General features: G+C 43.0%; 1 protein-coding gene across 1 annotated transcript in view; it reads right to left on the reverse strand.

Moving 5' to 3' along the window:
* Window positions 1-1836: 1836 nt before the first annotated feature.
* The window catches only part of LOC138300076 (uncharacterized), a 75990-nt gene continuing 57186 nt past the window's right edge, over window positions 1837-20640 (reverse strand). Inside the window, exons 6-8 of the mRNA XM_069238950.1 lie at window positions 18121-18242; window positions 5355-5522; window positions 1837-3150 (exon numbers count right to left, since the gene is read on the reverse strand). Of these exons, the coding sequence (XP_069095051.1) occupies window positions 2111-3150; window positions 5355-5522; window positions 18121-18242 (1330 nt within the window). The 3' untranslated portion in view covers window positions 1837-2110. The remainder of the gene's footprint in view (window positions 3151-5354; window positions 5523-18120; window positions 18243-20640) is intronic.

Consider the following 20640-nt stretch of genomic DNA (forward strand, 5'->3'; position numbering starts at 1 on the left):
TTATTTGTTTGTGAATAAAATAAGATATGCCACCTTTGTGTATTTGTTTGATGAATGTCTGTATCTGTATTTTTGTGTATTTTTTTGTATTTCAAATAATCGGAAATTCCAGGCATCCAGTAATAACTCAATCGGGGGGGAGGGGGGATTCCAGTCATAGTTTATTGGAGATCCCTGGTTCCAGTAATAAGTTGGGATCCACAGAAGTCAAATGGTTAAGAACCATTGGTATAGGGAATTCCAAATGCCTGCGATGAAGACGGAGAGTGCAAACAATGTGCTCAATGCTATGTGATTATTGACCCGAAGGTGCTGGATGTTTATCCCAAAGGTTTAATATCGCTATTGAGCTTAATGTCTAAAACATGCTGAGTGCTGAACTGACCATGGTTTGCCCGAGAGTGGATAAGTTAATTTCCACCTTCGATGAGCACTGGTGGGCATGTATGTTCCAGTATTACGAAACTGAATCTGGCATTTTAAAAGTTAACGGTAGAAAGGGACAAAACGATTGTCTGAAATATTGAAGCAATTAATTTGATTACATATACATTTTCAGTTATTGTTTCATAATATAAGGAGTTATTATCAAACTGTGTGCCTTATGGGATTTATAGATTCTGTAAATGCATGTGCCAATGTGTTTGCAAACTTAAAAATGCTAAATTTTCCCAATTAAAAATAGTTATTCCACCCCAGCAGGGATCAAAGTGAAACCAGTTGACACCTAATATCCCTAAAGGCACATATAACACACTCATACACAAAATGCTCCACTGCCTTGACAATTGTGGCAAAGTAAAACCTTGCCTTTTCACCCCTCTTTGCTCTCATACCGATGTGCCTCTGTGTGCTAGACCCAGGAAATCCATTCTCAAACCCATTGGAACTACCAGGAGAGCATGCATTCTATACGTACCCCCCTCGATGCAAAAATCTTTATGCCACATGCAAACCCATCCCCTGATCTTCCTCGCCACTCTTCTAAACTTCATTTCAATGTCCTTATACTAATCATAACCTTGCGAAAGTCTCCATTGTCCTGTAAATCTAATTATCATAGGTTTTCGGGATAAAGATCTTCCGAACCAAGAAGTCACTGAACTCATTTCACACTCTTTACCTTCCCCCCTCCTCCTCGGACCAATCCTTGGCATATTGAATCAACGGCAATTTCTACTGACATCATGCACAGCTGGGAGAACTCTTGTAATGTGAACTGACAGGTAGCTATCTGGGTTGTCACCTTAGCAATACTACGGTCGTGGAGGTCAACACCATCCACAGTTTTCTCTTAGTGTTATGTTGTCGAATCACTGGCTTTATCTATTTTGAACATTTTATCTTTTCTGTTATGTCTTTCTTGCATAAATTCTCCTTCACCTCATTTCTCAAGCAGTCTACGCACTAAAGGCATACTTAGTTGAGGATACATTTTGAGCATTAGTTTGTGGTCTTCAGGTTTTACTGAACTGCCACTGAAAAAAAAATCGGGGAATGCCTCCACGCAGTCTGTCTATTTGTGTGTTACATTTGATGTAGCAAAAATATTTCAACTGCTACATTTCACAAGTAACGAACGCCTCATCCCGCGGCCTCACTGCTGAGTATTCCCAATCCGATCAGAGGATCTGCATAGATTTAGATCATGCATATGCATCAGTTGAGAGTTTTTGAGCACCACTGTTTTTAATTTCAACTAGAGTCTACAGAGGATACGCTAGAGAGCCTCATACATCGAATGTACTCTCTATACAAACTGCAACAAACTAGTCTTTTTGCAAACGCATACTATGTAATTGAAGTGAATGCACCAACAACATACACATACACACATTTTGTAAATGTCACTTGATATTTTATTGGCACTGCGCATTGTGTTTTCATATTAAAGGTAAAAATACAAACAGGACAATGAGTGAAAGCTGCACAGAGAGTGTGTGCACCTCAATCGGTTGTCACAACTAGGCGATACAGGGTTGATCACGTATGAAACAGAAAAGGCACCTCTAAGGTACTCATAAGTAAATATAGGTGACCATGCACATGTCAAGAAACTGTCCTGACCTGTATGGAATGATTTAAAGCTGCTAAGGTGTGATGTTCTTCTTTATCCACAGCGGATTGGTGCATCAGCAGTCACAATAATCTCAGCCACCTGCACCCCAATATATTCCCCCTTTACATTTTCAATGTTTATCGTGTCATCCTCGAAGATAGTTTTCATTTTTCCTGTCCAGGGAATGTCAGCAGTGTAGCGTGTCCCTGTGACAAAGTAGTCCACAGAGTACTTGGGCCTAGCTTCTACTTTGGCATTAATAGAGTCGGTCCTTGATTCCATCCGCCTACCTGCTGTACCCACAGTAAAAGTGGTGGTGACAGAAGAGGAAACAGATATATCTCCAAGACCTGGGATGCCTGCGCTTACCTCAACAGTAACCCCTATCTCAACCGAGGATTCAAAGCTCCAGCTAGATTCTGTTTCAAGAGTATAGGACAGCTGCCTTTCAGCATAAACAGGTGGGCTGTCTTTGGGAGCAGCGCAGTTCTGCACTTTGGTTCTGGCACTCAATTGTAAGGGCTCTGTTCTCAATATTTTCTTATCATTGAAGTTATATTTAACATCATAAATGACTACTTTTTTGGTGGGCTTGCTATTGTGGACTAAAACGTACTTGCTCTTCAGCACGTATGCTGGGATATCCATGTCCCCATGCCTTTTAATACCGGACATAGCGTTGAGGGTTTGACCTTCTGGATTTATTGGAGACGCTTTCCAGATGCTGACATCATCCCTTGCCCCACTTCCTCTATCATTCCAAACCCAGGTCCACTGTCCTGGAGTTACATACTCTGCTTTAACACAGCAAAAGCCATCAGCAGAAGGTGGTGCATAGTTCCCCGTAGCTGCGTACCCAAGGGCTACATAACCGGGGGGACACACAGGACGCCAAACAGCACCATCCCTCTTAGCTCCAGAGCCCCTATCCGTCCAAACTTGGACAAAGGAGGTAGGCTTCACCAAAGTCCCTGCCTTAATCTCCTTTGCAAATACTCCAGATGGCTTATTGTAATTATCAACGGCGATGTGGCCCAGGCTGCAGCAGTGGTCAGCTTTCCAGAAGGAGACGTCTCTATTTGCGCCACTCCCTAAAAAACAAGACAAATGCACATGAGTCCATCGCTCATACAGTCCCACTGATACTGCAAACATGTTGGTATTATAAATCATGGTTGTTTTAAGAAGCTTGTCTTCTATATTTTAAAGTTTCCAGATCTTATTAATGCCTTAGAAGATCACATAATTCCTTCTTCATTGTGTGATGTTTCCAGTATATCAACAAGGAACGCAAGCAATAGGAACTCACAATACAGGTATGACTTGTGAACACCAAATTTAGGAGTTGATCTTTAAAATACTTTTTGAAATGAAATGGTGAATGAGGGCCAAGGGATAAAAATGCTCGGAGTATGCAGACATAGTCCACCAGCAGCCTAGCAAAGTTGCTGTTTATTTGCGTCAAACCACATATATGTAAAGTCCTCACTTGACACATTTCTGTTCATTCCACCCTTTGACCTGTGACTTTTTTTGTTTTACCTTTTTCTAAACAGTGAATTATCTTCTGATGTTTGTAGCACACCTGTAGGTGGCCTGGAGGCCAGCAGCATATTATCTCTCTATTTAAATGTCAGACATTTCAACTAAAGTAATGCATAAACAAACCTCATCCAGAGCTGATACCTGAGATCCTTGACCAACTTGCTTGACCACCACTCCATAGCGCCTCACAAGGGAACATGTATTCTCATCCCAGGTTAAAAAAATTGCTTACATGCCTTCAGCCTTTTTGTTTTAAACTTTTTCGTCTTCTAAGTCTGAATCTCTTCTTGGGGTGAGAAGGCTCCCTGAAATATGGTTACGAATATTAATTCTTCTTTTATTGGGAATTTTATAATTTGCTCCAATTTAATGCTTTGCATCCCAGCGAACAATTCATGCTCCAGATGGGAGCCATTTGTAATTATAAACTGACATCCAGTGCAGCTGTAAGTGCCCTGGGGAGCAAGCATTGCCAAATCCTGGTAATGGTATCACCAACCCACTGAGGCTTGTGTGGGATAAAGCAAATTAGAACATTGGAAGTTGGCAGCTCCATTGAAAACAATGGAGTGCTGCGGGCTTTTACTGGCCGGTAAAAGCCCGCAGCGCCAACATTCCAATGGGCTTTGTTCACAGCAGCAGCTGTGAACAAAGCCTCACGGAGCTCGAGGGGATTCTAATCCCCTCGGGCTCCGTGAGCAATTTGTTTTTTTTAAGAGAACATTCTGCCCTGAGTGGCAGAATGTTCTAATAGCCTTAGAACCCGCCGTAGCGGGCTCTACCGGCTATTAAAGGCCCTTTCCCTTGTTAAATGCCCTCGCCTTCGGCTCGGGCATTTAACTCGGGAGCGGGCCTTTAATAGCCGGTAGAGCCCGCTACGGCGGGTTCTAAGGCTATATTAAAAACCTTATGTCACAATTTGACATAGATATCCCTTCATCTAAGCTGCAGATGAAATGCAAATGACCTAAAGTCCTGAACCACAACAGTATAAATAAAATGACAGTAGTAGGAGATTGTGTCCACCTCTCAAGGTGTCTCAAGGTGTCAGTTACGAGATGTCAGATCCTATTGAAATTCACATGGCCAACTTATTCTTGACGTTTTTTTGTCTGGAGGCAAGCTGGAGAGTTAGCAGATATGTGTACTGAACCTGTGGAGTGGACTAACATGGTGACTTGGAAACGTGGAAAGGTACACAATCAAGATAGTTAAAATCAGTAAACATTCTCCTGAAGAAGTGTACTTCTTTGGCACTTATTGGAGTAATACGCTGAAATGAAGGATGCGAGCAGCAAGGAACTACACCATCAACACTTATGAAAACTCAAAACACTCTATAAAACAGTTTAAATGGTCGCAAATGAAGAGGCCATCAGCGTGATCATTGTCTGCTTTTGAGAAAAAAAAGCTTCATCAAAATATGCGGATACAAATGCGCAACACGTAGGATAGACTGTTTGGCTATATGTCAGCTACAGATTGCAGTTTGAAGTAAATAATAAACTCAACAAACTAATCAGAGTTCAACATTTCGGGCCAAGCTGGTGCCTCTAAAAAGACTGGGGCCACATCATTCATGTGTCGAAATGTTTTAACTTGTGACTGACTTTTTACTAGTCACAGGAGCAAATCAGGGTCACCAGAATTTCAGAAATTCCCAATTACCTATATGCCAGCCCTCATCTGCCTAAATTAATCTGTGAAGTGTCCAGGGATTTAAAGTGACTTTAAAGATTTGTGACCTTACCTCTATCATCCCAAATGTTGACCATTTCTTGTGTCTGATAAAGAACCAGAGCAATGTCTGCAGAGTCTCCTTGTGATGGGAGTGTTATTTTATTTGAATTCAGGATGTACGGCGTATCTGAAGGTCTGTTATAGTTGCTAACGGATATGAAGGACTCTGAAGTCAAACCTTTAAATGGAAAACATAGATGATGCAAGTTAATTTCTCATCGTTCAACTTTCCCCCAAAAATGCTGACAGTTATACAACATTCCTGACTTGCCTGGAAAAGAAAAAATGTTTAATGCAGGCAAAGAAAAAACACTGAAATCATTATGGGAGTTGTGTACTTTTTGACCCATATTGTAAGTGCTATACCATTCCGAATCACTGTTTGAGCGGATAGAAACTGGCACTGTTTGTGAATCTGGTCTCGACTCCCAGGTATACATGACTACTTTTACTTTGCAGAAGCTCTGTGGACCGGGCAGGAAGTCTGGCTGAAAGTGCAGGACTGGAAACCAAAATCAACTCTGGTAAAATGATCAAATTATCCCAGGCTGCACAAAGCAAGCAAACGTAGTGAGTGACATTGACTTGACTTTTTCCAAGGGGTACACTGCCAGAATATAAACTTCTAAGTATCATGCTACATAAATATCATAATAATAATATCAACAACAAGTATATCCTGAAGATTAGTAAAATGAGGTAAATAAAGATGTGCTATTCTTTAAAAATAAAAAATGTTGAAGTTCTTTTTTTATTTCCAAAGCAAACAACAAAACTCTCGAGATTAGTATTACTCTGTCAGGAGTTCACACGTACAGTCAATAATCTTGTCCATTAACAGCCCCCATTCTCCACAACTTTTCCTCTTCACCTAGACACATTTGCATTAGGCCTTATCGGTCGTCAGATGGCCTGATTCACGCTCCAAAGTCCATGGTCTCCCATTGTACAAAAACAAAAGGCTACCCCACGATTGACACTATTCCTTAAAAAATCTATCTATATCCCTCAAAATATATGTATCTTCCCCCATTCCCGTCCCAGTCCTTTTCACACTCATCACCTCTAGACCAACCTGCCAAAAATGCATGTATTGTTAGGATTGGCTCAAACGCACTGGGTCACCAGTACAAGGGTCAGGGCACAGAGAAAGGCAGACAACAGGGAACCCTGCCTCAAATCTCAAATGATTGTCAGCTACTGCAGATAGAGCCCATTAACATGTGTCCTGGCCGTGGGTTCCTGGTACCGTGTCAGAGGCCAGTGGCTTAAGCCCCTCCCCAGAACCATTATTCTCAGTGTATCAGCCATAAACTCCCAGTCTACCCTGCTGCATGTTTTTTCTGATTCCAGGGTGACTAAGAGTGACTGTTTAGTCCCAGTTGCCTCAATGTTAAGGTGTAAGACCTCGTTGGTATTGTTCCTTGGCAGAGAGTTTGGCATAAAGCCTGACTGATTAAGATGAGCTAGTTTTCCCATCAGCACTGGTAGACTCAGGTGTGAAAGGGTCACTTGGTCCTCCCTTATCATTTCTTGATAGACCTTGTGTAGCAGAGGGAGAAGTGAAGGTGCAAAGCATTGGTAGAATGAGACTGCAAAGCCATCCGGTCCTTGAACCCTAGAGGGTGCATTTTGGATATTGCCAGGAGGATCTGCTCCTTTGTTATTGGTTTGTTCAGGCTTTCCCTATCTGCATGCTTCAGTTTTTGATAGTGTAGCGCCCACTAGGTAAGTGGCTCAAGTCCACTGATCAGTAGACTTATCAGTGTAAAGTTGTAAGTAATACTTGTGGTAGCATCAAGCCTTCTCCTAGTCATGGGTGTGTACTCGCCCATCTGTGGATTTAACTTCAGAGATTAGGTTTTTGGCTGGGCACACTTTGAGGAGGTTAGCAAATGTTTGCCAGATTGGTTGCTCCCTCGTATAATATTTATTGTTGAGTTGAGCTAGAAGGTTTGCCACTCTATCCAATTCCAAAGCCCTAATCTGGCCTTGTATAATAGGACATTTCTTCCATAGTTTTGTTAGTGTGGGTGTGAGCACAAGTCCATTCCAGTGCACTCAACTTGTCTGTAAGTTCTGTAAGCAGGCCCCTTCAGCAATGAAAGCACCATTTTGCACCCTAGGTCTACAGTGAAGGTTTATTTGTCCCAAAATGCACCTGGGAAATGTTGAAACCTGATTAAGAAGCTCACTGGCCACAAAGCTGAATTTGCAAGGGGAAACACTACAACACTACATTTAAAATGTGCAAAAGGCCACTTTATTGGGTGTAAACTGGGCTATTCCAAAGAGTTGTTGATTGAGCAGCACAAACTATCATGCCCTAAACACCATCCTAACATTTTACTCCTGACCCATCCATCTCCCATAACAGTTTTCCACCTCAACACACCCATCACCTGTTCTGCCCAACAATTCTGACTTCCACCATCCTTTTGATTTAACTTACTTATGTGCTCTCCTTTCCACTGTGTGCCAATGTATCAATTTTCAAGCTCTCCGTTCTTTGAACCATCTCTGCAACATGACAAAATGTCTTTGCAGGTATTCTTTGTGCCTCCTCCACACATACTTCATTACTGCCATCCATTCCCCTGTCCTCTCCATCAGTTTGGTTTTCAAGGTACAGTCTGTTGCTGAGCAGTGATAAATGTATTCCATCATGACAGAACAACACCAGGGAATCAATCTCAAAATATTTGGTAATTGTCAACACTTTGACCTTTAAACACCCTGACATTTCTCTGTTAATCTCTTATGAGCTCTGTCTGTTGCAGATGCTTCCTTTGCCTCTCTCTAGACACTCTGTAAGATAACAGCTATATCAAACAAATCTCTATAGCAATCCACCTCTAATTCAGAAAACTAAAAATCCTTCTTCATCATTTTATTCACCTCCAGCCCTGTAAAATGAACCCAATCCTTCTCACCAAGTGCAACAACACCACATCCGGCCATGGACACTTGTTTTCAAATATCACCATTGCCCTTTCCAACACTCATCAAACCTCTTGCACTTGACCCATCAGAGAAGATTTCCATCATCCAAGTCACCGGGTCAGTCTGGAACCAAAGCATGATGCTGTTGTACTGTTCCAAGAATAATACCAGCATCTGTAAATCTTGCCTTACCCTTGCTATCACTCTTACCCTGTAATGCGTTTTTGTTTCACCCTTCATGGCAAAGGCCAGCTGTCTGTTGAACACTCTGCTGGGGGAAATCAATCTGTACAAAAAAGGTCTGGCTCTGAGCGTCTGCTGCAATTTCCGCAGATCACACTAGTCCTAATCACTACCCTCAACCTGTCACCAAGTATTATTGACATGATCACAACCGAGTCCAGATCAAATCCCCAAAAATGTCAAATGGGTGAATGGGCCCTCAGTCTTCTCCACAAGCAATGGCATGCCAAACTAGTCAGCCACCCATTCCGCTGCTTCAATCAAACTCCCATAATCACGCCATGCAACCACTCCTCCAACTGTCGGACAAATAGTGTATCACCTGCTCTTTTTCTGCCACCTGGTTTATCACCCACTGTACCAAAGTGCTGACATTTTTTTAACACTACATAGGCTACTGAATACCTTAATGACATTTCCTTTTCAACATAGTATCTCCTTTGAAAGTGTATATGCAGTAACTGACAGCCATCAGGATGAAGTGGTATAAACCCAAATGCCAACGTTTTACTGACATCCCAATTTTGCTGGCAAAATGAACTGAGCACTCACACTGCTTAATAAAGGAATTTATGGAAGTTTCCTCTGACGATGAAAGGCGGAGTCTCACACAGAACTTGCCTGTCTCTTTCTTCAGCACTATTCCAAGTGGCAAAACAAGGAAGTCTCCATCAGAGGCTCCAGAAATAGGCATGCCATCCTGCCATGTTCCAACTCCTTTTGCAGTTTGTCTGCAACCACTTGTATTTTCTCTTTATAAGATCGAAAAGATTCCAATCTCCTCTTCATCCTAGATTCTTTGTATGGAATCCTGAAACTCTGGCTAAACCCTACCCACAGAAACACTGTCGCTTCCCTATCAGGGTACTATAGCAGCTCCAGTCTCATGACCCCATGGTTTACCGGTGTATTTAATTTTTTCCACCACACCCCTGTCTCCCTTACCCCTGCCAACTCCCTGCTTGCCCAGCCCCCCACCCCACCCGCACTGCAATCATCTTTAAAGCAACATGGACTTTGGTGACAGGCCCCTTGAATAAAATTCCAGCAGGATCCCTTTGGAACCATTCTGACTGCACATCCCACCCCAACCCAAAGGATGGGACCAAGGGTGAACAAACTTTGACTTCCGCCGGTAGAACCGAAGGAATTTGGTAATTCCCTGTTACTCTTGTAACCTGGAATTACTAATTAAATTCCACCACTCTGCCAACAGAAGTGATCTGCAGTGTTTTCTTAATTTGACAGCGCTGGAAGAGGGGGCAATCCCTACCTTGACCGTCACAACACTCATGATACAGAACGGCGACATACACGACAACAAGCACTCACATATACACCATACTCTGATCATATTTTCCAAAGTACTGCCAAACAAGATATTAGACCCAATTTCTCTTCCACTCAGATATTTTGGAGTTTGAAATGTTTTCTCTACATCTCAAAACCACCATACAAAATTTCTAAAAAAAAAACCAGAACACTGTAGATAAAGTTTAATCTGCAGTGGTATTTATAGATAGAGGAACTGCTTCATCTTCTACCTTCTTTAAACCACTGCACAGTAGAGCCTACTCCCCGGTGCCCTTGCATAATTATCTAAGGGCACTGAGTGGTATGCACATTGCAGGGCCCACTTTGCGGAATACCGCAGAATGTCACAGAACTGGAATGTAATTCCACTTAATTCCACTGAATAAAACTCTGCCAATTCTACCCACCCCTAGGTGGGACACACCTGAAATAGCAGGTACAGCAAGGGAAAACCACTAGACACGTATTCTGACAAAAGTGTTCACTGCATACCTGTAAAACCCTACTGACTTCAAATCACTCTGCAGAATACTCCCCCAATTGCATTCCCACTGGCATGGTTACTCACCAGGGACCACAGGTCTCCCCAAGCTCCCAGCCATTTCCCTTTATAAGCCCATTCCATCCCCCCAGCTCTCTGATCTCCCAGGCCATTTTTCTCTCCATGGCTTCTCATCTTCTATCCTTTCAAATGAGCTTTGTCACATGTCTTTCTGTCCTAGTGACCTTTTTACCTCGTAACACCACCTTTTGCTCTCTAGCATGTTTTCCCTTTGAAACTTCCTGTATGTTTGTCTCTTGCCCCCCAAGTCATCCAACCCCATCCGGTATCTGTGTGACAGGTCTTCTGAAATTTCACTAGCTGAGGTCTCATCTGCCTCGAAAACCACCTCCTCCCTGTCCATCACACAAACTGTGAGCTGCTGCCATCTGCTGTCCTTCCCTTGTCTGTGCTCTTCTGACATCATTGATCTGGTAGAAGTCTCATGCTCCACAACTTTTTCAGCATTCCCTTGCTCCTAATTCTCATCTTGCATTTCTTCCAACTCACTTCTTGAAGCTCCAGCTTCCCCCTCTTCTGATGCTTATCCTTGGCTATTGTCCTTTCCAAATGTTTCTTGGCAGCTTGCCCTGTAGGATTGCTAGACCGAAGCACAAGCCTTGCTGACACTTTAATATCCTCACCCTGCTATTGAGTCCAAGCCTGACTGCAGCTTAGTCAGAGGGGTGGATGCTGACCCGGCAGTTCTGTGCTCCATTCGGCTCTTCTGCCTAGGTCCTTCTGCCACAGTGGCATTTCAGTACCCCAGTACCCCAAGCTCCTCCAAAATTGATGACCTACTTTCTGGAAATGCCCTGGGGACCTGCCCTCGCTGCTATTGCCTTCTGTGCTACACCCTGTTGCTCCCATGACCACTCACCTCCTTCCCTTCCAGCCTCACTACATTGATTGTTGGTGGTGCAGAAGCCCCTTCTGCTGCCCACCGTCAAAACTCCTCTGCTCCAAGGGAGGTGCACCCCACAGTAGGCATCTCCATGCCATGCCAGTTGGTGAATTTCAGCACCTACCACCTGGTGTGCTGGGCTCGCCTGTGTTCCCTTTGCTATCCCTGCCTTTGGTTGGTCCTATCTTGGTGGAGCAACCTGTTGCATGTCTCTCTCCTTGTTCATCATCCTACTGTGCCTCCACGGTGCTCCTCAGCATTAGGCTTCTGCCCTCCTTGGGACAAACCACACGCCATGATGGCAGCAATACACCCTCTGAAGCAGCCTCCTTAAACCTGGGGACTGTTGTGTCCAATGTAATCGGCTGAGACATGGCAGCATTACAGCTGGCTGCTCATGTCATTCAATTTAATCTTCTCTCCCCTCCAAGACATCCTATGTGCTGTGGATGCTTCCCACCCATCCCCTGACACCTGACATGTGAGGCTTTAGTTCCACAATATTTATGGTTCAATGAGTCCATGTGTGTTTGTCTGAATTGTGAACCAGTTAGCTGAAGTATTTGTTAAGCTTTACATTTTGTGTCATGCTTTATGGCAGGATTTAGCAAATAAAATGGACACCAATGATAATGTGCACAAACGTTATCTGTCAGTCTACTGGTGAACATTTGAACATTAGTTCCTTACACTGCTGTGTATGGTCATACAGTGCAAGTGCACAATGTACTCTGCTAAAAGAAATCATTTGATATGTGCTTTATCCTTCCCTCTCCCTTGTCAACATTTTACATGCAATTCCGTTTGTAGCTCATTTTCTCCTTACTCTGGAACTTATCCCTTGTTATAAGTGGTCCATAGCACACCCAAGGAGGGAGGAGGGAGATGGTGGTGCTGTGAATACTGCACTGTGTCATTCATCTTTGCTGTTCTCTTCAGGCCTAGATCTACTGTGTCCGGTAAAAGTAGACACAGACCTGTCTTCACAGCTGCGGAAGCTGGTGGCAGTTACAGCATCTGTCTCGCACTCTTTCCCCTCCTGCGCCATGGAGGAAACTGCACACGCTCCCACCACTTTAGGGCTGCCTTGCTCTGACCTCTCAGGCAGGACAGTAATACTCTGTGCAATAGAGTAAATTACTCCGTCTCCCTGACGGAGTAACTGCCTGCCAAATTTAGAAATGACTGTTAAACTGGTGGCCATTTATGAAGCAGTGGCACAAACCGTATCATGGCAGCTCCTCAATGCTTTCTTAAGTTTGAAGCATGGGTTCTTTAACATGAGGGAGCAGTCCATCCAACCTTTTAGGAAAATCTGCTTATTTGGTTTTATGCCACAAACAAGTAGGTAACAAAAACCATAACTAAAAAGCCACATAGTCCTGCACCATCCCCTGCCCCCACCATTACGTTATGGTATGGTTTGATGTAACATTCATCTACCGACACGAGTAAGAGTCCAGTGGGGGCAAAACCCCATGTAGGAGTGACTTCAGGAATTTGACCTCCAATCCCATACAGTAGTCGAATTCTCTTGAATTCAGCTATTAATCCTAAACTTTCTCTGATTTGCGCAGGCAGCCGCAGACTTGGTAAACCAGCTTTTTGGCCCTCATACACCAGTCACCTTTGTCCCCCAATCAGCCACTTTTGGGATTTTAGCATCCCTCCAGTACTGGATTATGGACCTGATTTAGTTTTCGGTGGATGGGTTACATTGTCACAATGGTGACCGATAACTTTTCCGCCGAAAAAAAAATTCCATTATATCTTATGGGATTTATATTTCGGTGGTCGGGATGTCCATCACTATTGAGAAAGAGTAACTTGACCACCGAAATATAAATCAGGCCCTATGTCTTTTTGTGCCACCATCAATGCCACATTACAGAATCCTAGGGCATACCTGTCCAGGGTGTATTCCTCCCCAGATACCCAGCATCACCAAGTGGGATGTTAGGACCAGAGTACAGTCGATCACTCGGGTTATCTTGCTGCTTATCTTTCCTCAGTCATCCCTTATTTTGGGGCAGTTCCACAGACTGTGCATAAGAGGCCTCTTCTGTTGACACCCCCTTAAGCACATTCCGTTGCTGGACCTCCTCATGACAAACAGGCGTGTTCGTATGAAGTATGCACTGTAGAATATTTTCAGCTGTATCAGCTAGAACCCTGTGAACATGGCCATCTCACTGGAACAGCGGCAGACCTCTCCCTAGCATCATCTTCCAAAACATCCAGGTCACATTCTCACTTTTCTCTTAAGTGTGTCAAGGGGAGGCAGGCTGTTGGCAAGAAGGGTGGCATAGAATTGAAAAATTCCATGTTTATTTAGAATTACCTGTTTATGTGACATGGGGCTTAGGAGTCTAAATTCCAACAGCATCTCCTCCATCACCTCATTTAGTAAGTTCCCATACCCCCAGACAGTATGTCACCCTTGCAGATAGATAAGAAATTGGCCTCCAGTTACTTAAACTTGTTGCCAAAGGTCTGCAAATGGGATCATGTCCCCCTTACGCCAGATGTCCCCCACCTTCGAGATGCCAGTGAGATTCCATATCCTATGTCCCTCAACTGCTTGCAGTCCCTGCAGTGACTCTGATTCCCAGTGGGGAATCCCTGATATCACCTTTCCCTTCCATCCCAGTAGGGTCGTTGCCTGTCAGCGGATCTAAACCACCACTGTTATCAGGGTTGGCATATGAGTTGCCCCACCCGACCCATAGAAGTGGCCAAGGTAATCTCTTGGGTCCATTGTTCTCCTGTCCACTAATTGGGAGAGCTCCTGCTGCATTGTGAAAGCCCAACCATTTGCCACCAGCTCCTGGATTTTCTTTTTGAAAATACGAAAGTAATAAGTGTGACAAGATTACTCCCCCATGACTGCAACACTGTACTCAGAATAGGATGGGACCCAAGCGGGTTGGAGACTGGATCCCTGGGAGCCCACAGACTTGAATATGAGACACTCAGTACAGAAGGCCACGTACGTATACTTTCTGGAAAATGTAGGAACTGTGGACTCACACACCACCATGTAAGAGGCATACTAAACTGTGCTGATGGGACACTTGATTACATAGGTTCTGTGTAAAAAAAGGGAGAGAAAGAAAGGGAATGCAGGGCCCTGGAGGACTGACTGGTGTTGGTGAAGGCGGAATATGTGGCATACCTCACAGAGGATTTGGCACAGAGTGCTGAGTCTCTACGGGACAAATTTATATCCCTTGTTGAGGGCGAGGCTAGGATGCTCTACAAGAACATGCAGAGCTGGCTATATGAGGCGGGCATTAAGGTCGGGAAAATGCTGGCCTATTTAGCACAGATAGAGGAGGGCCAACAGTGTATCTATAAGGTGCCTAGAGAGGGTGGCTATACTGCAGAAACACTGGGCGACATTACACAGATCTTTTCAGATCACCTTAGCCAGGTATTTCAATTGAGGTACCCGGTAGTATGAACATAGGTTTAGGGATATATACTCTCTGTTATGAGGTTTTCTGGTCAGAAAGCTCAAGGCAATTATTTATATCCCTCCATCCGAGAGCAGAAGTCTTTTCACCAACTTCACCTCATGGAACAAGGGGTCAGGCACCTTGAACAGGGTGCTCTGGATGATGCAAACAAACATTGGTAAATAAATAATTTTATACAATGCGGCCCTACCCAGCATAGACAAAGGCAGCTTTCTTCAGTGCTCCACATCTCTCCAGTAGTCATCCAGATTACCCCCCAGATTTTCCCAGAGGAATAACTCACTGTCCACTGTTACATATATACCCAGGTATGCAAAGCCTACCATCTCCCATTGTAGGGGCAGACCCGTGACACCCAGTCAGCCAGCAGGTAGGGGACAGATTTGCTGCAGTAAGTGAATCCTGGCATATATGCCTAACACTTCCAGTATCTGCAGAATTCTTTGGACCGATCTCTCTGAGTTAGCCAGGTGCAGGAGGATATCATCTGCAGACAGACAGACCAAGTCCTCCCAATTCGTATCCATTGCAAACCACGGATTAGTACATCCCTCCATATCCACTTCGCCAATAGCTCAATCGCCACTGTGAACAACAGGGAGGGATAAGGTACATCCCTGTCTCGCAGCTCTCCCTAGTCTGAATTCTTCAGAGATTGCCCCATTAACCTTTCCTCAAGCCAAGGATTCGGAATACAGTATCTGGACACAGCCTACGCAAGACGGGCCAAAGCCAACCTTCTGTGGTTCTCTGAATAAGTAAAGCCACTCAAATGCTTTCTTAGTGTCCAAGGCCATCAGTATCACTGGCTTGCATTCTCATCGAGACTGGCAGCCAAACAAATGTCTTTGGTAATGTCTTGCTGACCTATAGGCCATACATCTTGACTGGTCTGGAGCCACCACTGTGTCTCCACAGGTCTCCACATTAAGCAGTGAGCTTGGCCTATAGGAAGCACACTCTTGAGTCGGCTTTCCCACTTTGTTTATTAGAACAATATTGGGTTTGAGCAGGTCTTTGGGCAACCTACCAGACTTCGGATAACAGGTTCTGTATGGGGCACACTATGAGGGAAGCCACATATTTAAAGAACTCTGAGGGGAAGCTGTTCTGCCCCTGGGGTCTTGCTCCACTTCATCTGTGCCAGGGCCTCCAAGATTTGCACCTCCATTAAGTTCCCCTTCAGGGACTGTTTGGTGTCATCCCCAAGACTCTGTACAGAAATATCCCAAATTAAGCTATCCATGTCACCCCAGATGTCTCTAGGCCTTGATTTATATAGCTGGCTAAGGTAATCCGTAGAAGTCTGTGAGATGTTACCTGGTGCTTCTGCAGTACCCCCACCCTCTCTAGACACCTTATAAATCCACTGTTGGCATTCCTCTCCCTGGGAAAACCAGTCCAGCATTTTCCCATCCTTATTGCCTGCCTCATATAGCCAGTTATGCATGTTCCTGTAGTGCATCCTAGTCTCGCCCTGAACAAGAGATCTTAATTTGCCCCGTAAAGACTCAACCCTTTGTGCCAAATCCTCTGTGGGTGTGCCACATATTCTGCCTCTCCCAGTGGAAGTCATGCCTCCCACATGGTAGTGTGGTCTTTCACAGTTCCTGCATTTTCATGTAATTATAAGTCCGTGGACTGTTGTACTGAGTGTCTTGTATTCCAGTCCGTGAAATGAAAAATACTAGATTTTCAGATAGAAAAAATGAACAAAATAGAGACACAAATGATACTGGCAGTGATCTGGGTGATTGCAAGAACCTAGTTGATGCAGATTAGGAGGTTAGTGGTGCTGATGGTGCAGAGTAGTATCACATGAGCACAAATGAGACATAACTCCTGTTAGAGCAACTCCTAGAGTGTGATGAAAAATGACTGGAGGTCATCCAAAATCAGGCATGCATGCTTCTGTGGGCAGAATGACTTCTTTTTGGGACTCCCCCCTTTTTTCTCTTTACAATATGTTTCATTTACTCGACATATATCAGCTCATTGTATAAATAAATAGCAACAAAACCACTTTGAATATTACTGTTCAATTCTATGTATTTTATAAAAAAGAAGTATTTGTGATTGCTACAAAGGACATAACTTACAGTATGATGGGGTCTGTAAATTGTCCAGATCTACTAATTGATGATAGGATGACTCGGAAACTCTGATAAAATATAATAGAACTAATATTAAAAGCATTATGCGGGAAAGATCAATGACTGGACCAACGGAAGAACACTTACTTAAGGACGGATTTCGCATTAGGAGGTCAATCTTAAATCAAGCTTTCACTTTAGAATTTGTACTGTGTTCTGCTGAGATGGAAATGACCCAGACAATTCTTCCTGTTGCCTCTAATATAACAACTGATAGCCAGGTTAGACGATTTTCCCAATATTGTGGAAAACTATTCACAATTTAAGGGCTCTTGGAGGTGCTGTGATGGATTAAATAGCTGCATATGCAGTCTCAACAGATTTCCAAACAACTCTTTATTAACCTATATTCTATAGTCTAGAGCTAAAGATAAGAATCACTTGCACAAAAACTCCCATGCTCAGTTTTTCTATGTGTTTGGCACCATATCTTTCTTTTATATTGTTTTAAGCCTGAACTAATGATGATTCAGGTTCCTCTTTTGAACTGACAGGCAAATGCAATGGACTTCAGGGAGATAGATAGGTGCTAGTGTGGACTTTGTAATGAGTCACTAGACCAAAGAGTAACAGCAGGTTTATATTATTTGCATGAAATAAATTATTTGCACACTGAAATGGGGAGTGCTGGGTATTTCCTTTATGGTGGAGGACTGAGAAGTGAATTGATAGCTGGAGTATGGTTGCTGATGGGCACTAGGTTTACAAGAGGCTGAGCATTTATTGATGAGGCATTTGGTGCGGAAACACTCAGCCAAGTTTTACCAGGACTGGATCTGCACCTGGTAAAACCCCTGTCAGCACAAGAAAAATGGCTGAAAGTATTTGCACAGTTAGGCCACCCTCCAAATGCCTATAGTTCTGAGGGATTCATTTGAAACATTCCTCCAGCATCTAAGGAGCAATCCTTGCCACCTGATAACCTCTCCACATTGTGATCTACTGTGGCCCCAATTCCCATTTGCCACTTGCATAAATCAGAAAATAGAGATACGTCTGTTTCTATTGACTCGGTAAGACTAGAACCACATGTTGTTTCACATTTAAGGTTCAGCAACTCGATATGCTCACAGTTTGGAGAGAGATACTGGACAGAATTGTTAATTCCTTCCCCAATATCTCTGTCATGCGCACTGTAACAGCACTACATTGTACAAAATGTAAAATTAGTTAATTGCTTCTTAAATATGAATTAATACCTCCAGGCTGAGCAGGGTTATTCTCTATTCTCCAAAGACCAACGTCAGCATTGGCACCTGATCCTCTATCATCCCAGATAGGAAAAAGGAATCCAATTTGAACCAGATCTGACCGGACACACCTATGAAACATTGTAAGTTGTGTTACAATTCTGCATGGATTTTCTGAATTAATATTTCACATTAATAAGGCACATACAAAATCATTTCAAACAACAAACATAACCAATTGAAATGAAGCTAAATAGTAAACTAAATTCACATACAATAGAGGATAAACAGGGGAAATTTAACTCAGTAAGTGCATGTTTACAGAAGGGACTATGCATTACAACCAGTACGCATTGGACAAACTAGGTGCAGCATGGAAGAACACATTTCTGCATGCAGATAATTTAATACACCAAAGAACAGCTCATCAGGTCACTGTCCTCAGCTGACTTACCTGCTGTATATGGCAGTGATGGCAATTAAACTTGCTCCATTTAAAAGTTGGCCCCCTTTGCAAGGTCCAAAGGGTATCCAGAAACACAGGCCTCAACACCCCCGCCCACTTTAGCCCAAGCCCACTTTGGATTACATTCTCACAGCAAGTGAATAACCATCTTCCTTCTGAGTACTTGTATTCTTAACACTGGGCTATTTAAAACCTAGATGTGATGTTAAAGAAAATTTACAGTTTATTTTGTTGAAGTCCTAGTAATGAAATCTGCGCTTTCCCAGAATATTCACTGTTGAACCACATATCTTGCACGACAAATAAATGCAATCTGGATTCCATTTTAGTTTTATGAACACACAATGAGAATTACTAGTAATTAATTATGATAAAGTTCAACAATGAGATTTGGCAGATTAAATTAAATAGTGGTGTTTTTTTAAAGGATGCAATATTTTCATTTTGATTTAAGTGGTTCCTAATTAGCACCTAACGTCACTGATTAAATTATTCTGAATACATCAAGATATATTCTTGCTATATATATTTGTGTTAATCTTTCAGCATATGTAGAAAAATGAGTATATGAGTTTTCATCACTTCAGTCAAGATGATTTTCACTGAAATTTAAAGGTTAGGCAATAAACGGATAACATGCACTTGTAAAATACTAAAATAAATCACATTGTTCCCCCAAGATGTGAAAGACCGGTGAGACAAGGGTGGTGTATGCCCAATGAACAACACACAAGAACCCCAGTTTACGCTTTGTGGCTATTCAAGCATTTATGATCTGCCACAAAACCAGATATCAAAGTATTTCAGTGCAGGTACAGTTGTTTATTAATGTTTTTTCTTCCTCTTCCTAGCCACATACAAAATTAGAGAAACAACACATTACTAAGTAAGGTTAGTGTTATGTTCTATTGTTGTCAAGATAAACGCGACTAGGTGGTTCTATGTCTCCTAGTTACGGGAAGAGGTTCCGGAACATGAGGGACTCAAATCTCTCACGGGTTGGTCAATTTACCGTTAAGCTCCTGAATTAAATGATATAAAATACTCAGCTGATTTTGTAGAGCGTCTTCTTAAAATTGGTGATGGAGGATGGGATCCAGAAAGTGAATGCCAACTCCTGAAGAATTGTTTTGATCGCAGGCGTGGCAACGGGCAGAGAAATGACTCTACAAGCGGATTCAGAACTGGAGGAGAAGTGACAGGTATTGGAGCAGCATCAGCAAAGAAATGTAAATTGTGAGAGGTGCGATGTGGTTACGCTGGGCCAAAGCATATACGTAGGCCGAAGCATAAAGATTGTGACACTTCAGATGCCACTGTTGATGCCTGTGAGCTGTTAGACTGAAGCATCAGGCTTCATGCTGAAGGCAGCACATGCCTAACCACAAACCTCACGCTGGAGATAGCGCATGCCTAACCATGAACCTCACACTAAAGGCAGCGTGTGCCCATTTACAGTAGCATTAAGCTTCGCACTGAAGGCAGAGCATGTGTATATGGTACTCAAAGCCCACGCTGAGACCAGCGTGCTACTGGTGGCAATGTGTGCGTGTTGAAGACATTGTAGGTGTCAAAGAAGAAATTTTATGTAAAGGAAAAAAAAAGACCCTGAGAGTAATTTCTCAGTAGAATACAAGGGAGTCCTTTCTGTTTCTCTGTCTAGCAGAGAAGAAACCCCACCCAGAAGAGGAAGTCTGTGCAGAAATAAACAAAAGACTTGTCAAGCATGTGGATGCTATAGAAAAAGGACTACAACTAGCACCTAGACCACAGTGGCTATTTTCAAAATTTTAGTTCATTGTTTTAAATAAAACAGAGACTACGGTGTCTACTTTTATTATTTTAATCCATTATTTTAACTATTCCATTATTGGAATTCAAGGTGTGTGAATATATGTAGCTAAAGGTATAGGAGTAGTAACACTCGCTATAAGTAGGTATTAAGTGGAAAACATTGAGTTACAATCAATCACACCACCTCCAAAATGTTTACAAAATCTAGGGCATCCCATGATGCCATGGGAAGATTAGGAAAGAGGAGTTTGAAACGTACCTGGAGGCTG

The sequence above is a fragment of the Pleurodeles waltl genome, chromosome 6 (genome assembly GCF_031143425.1).
Source record: "Pleurodeles waltl isolate 20211129_DDA chromosome 6, aPleWal1.hap1.20221129, whole genome shotgun sequence".
Lineage (NCBI taxonomy): Eukaryota > Metazoa > Chordata > Amphibia > Caudata > Salamandridae > Pleurodeles > Pleurodeles waltl.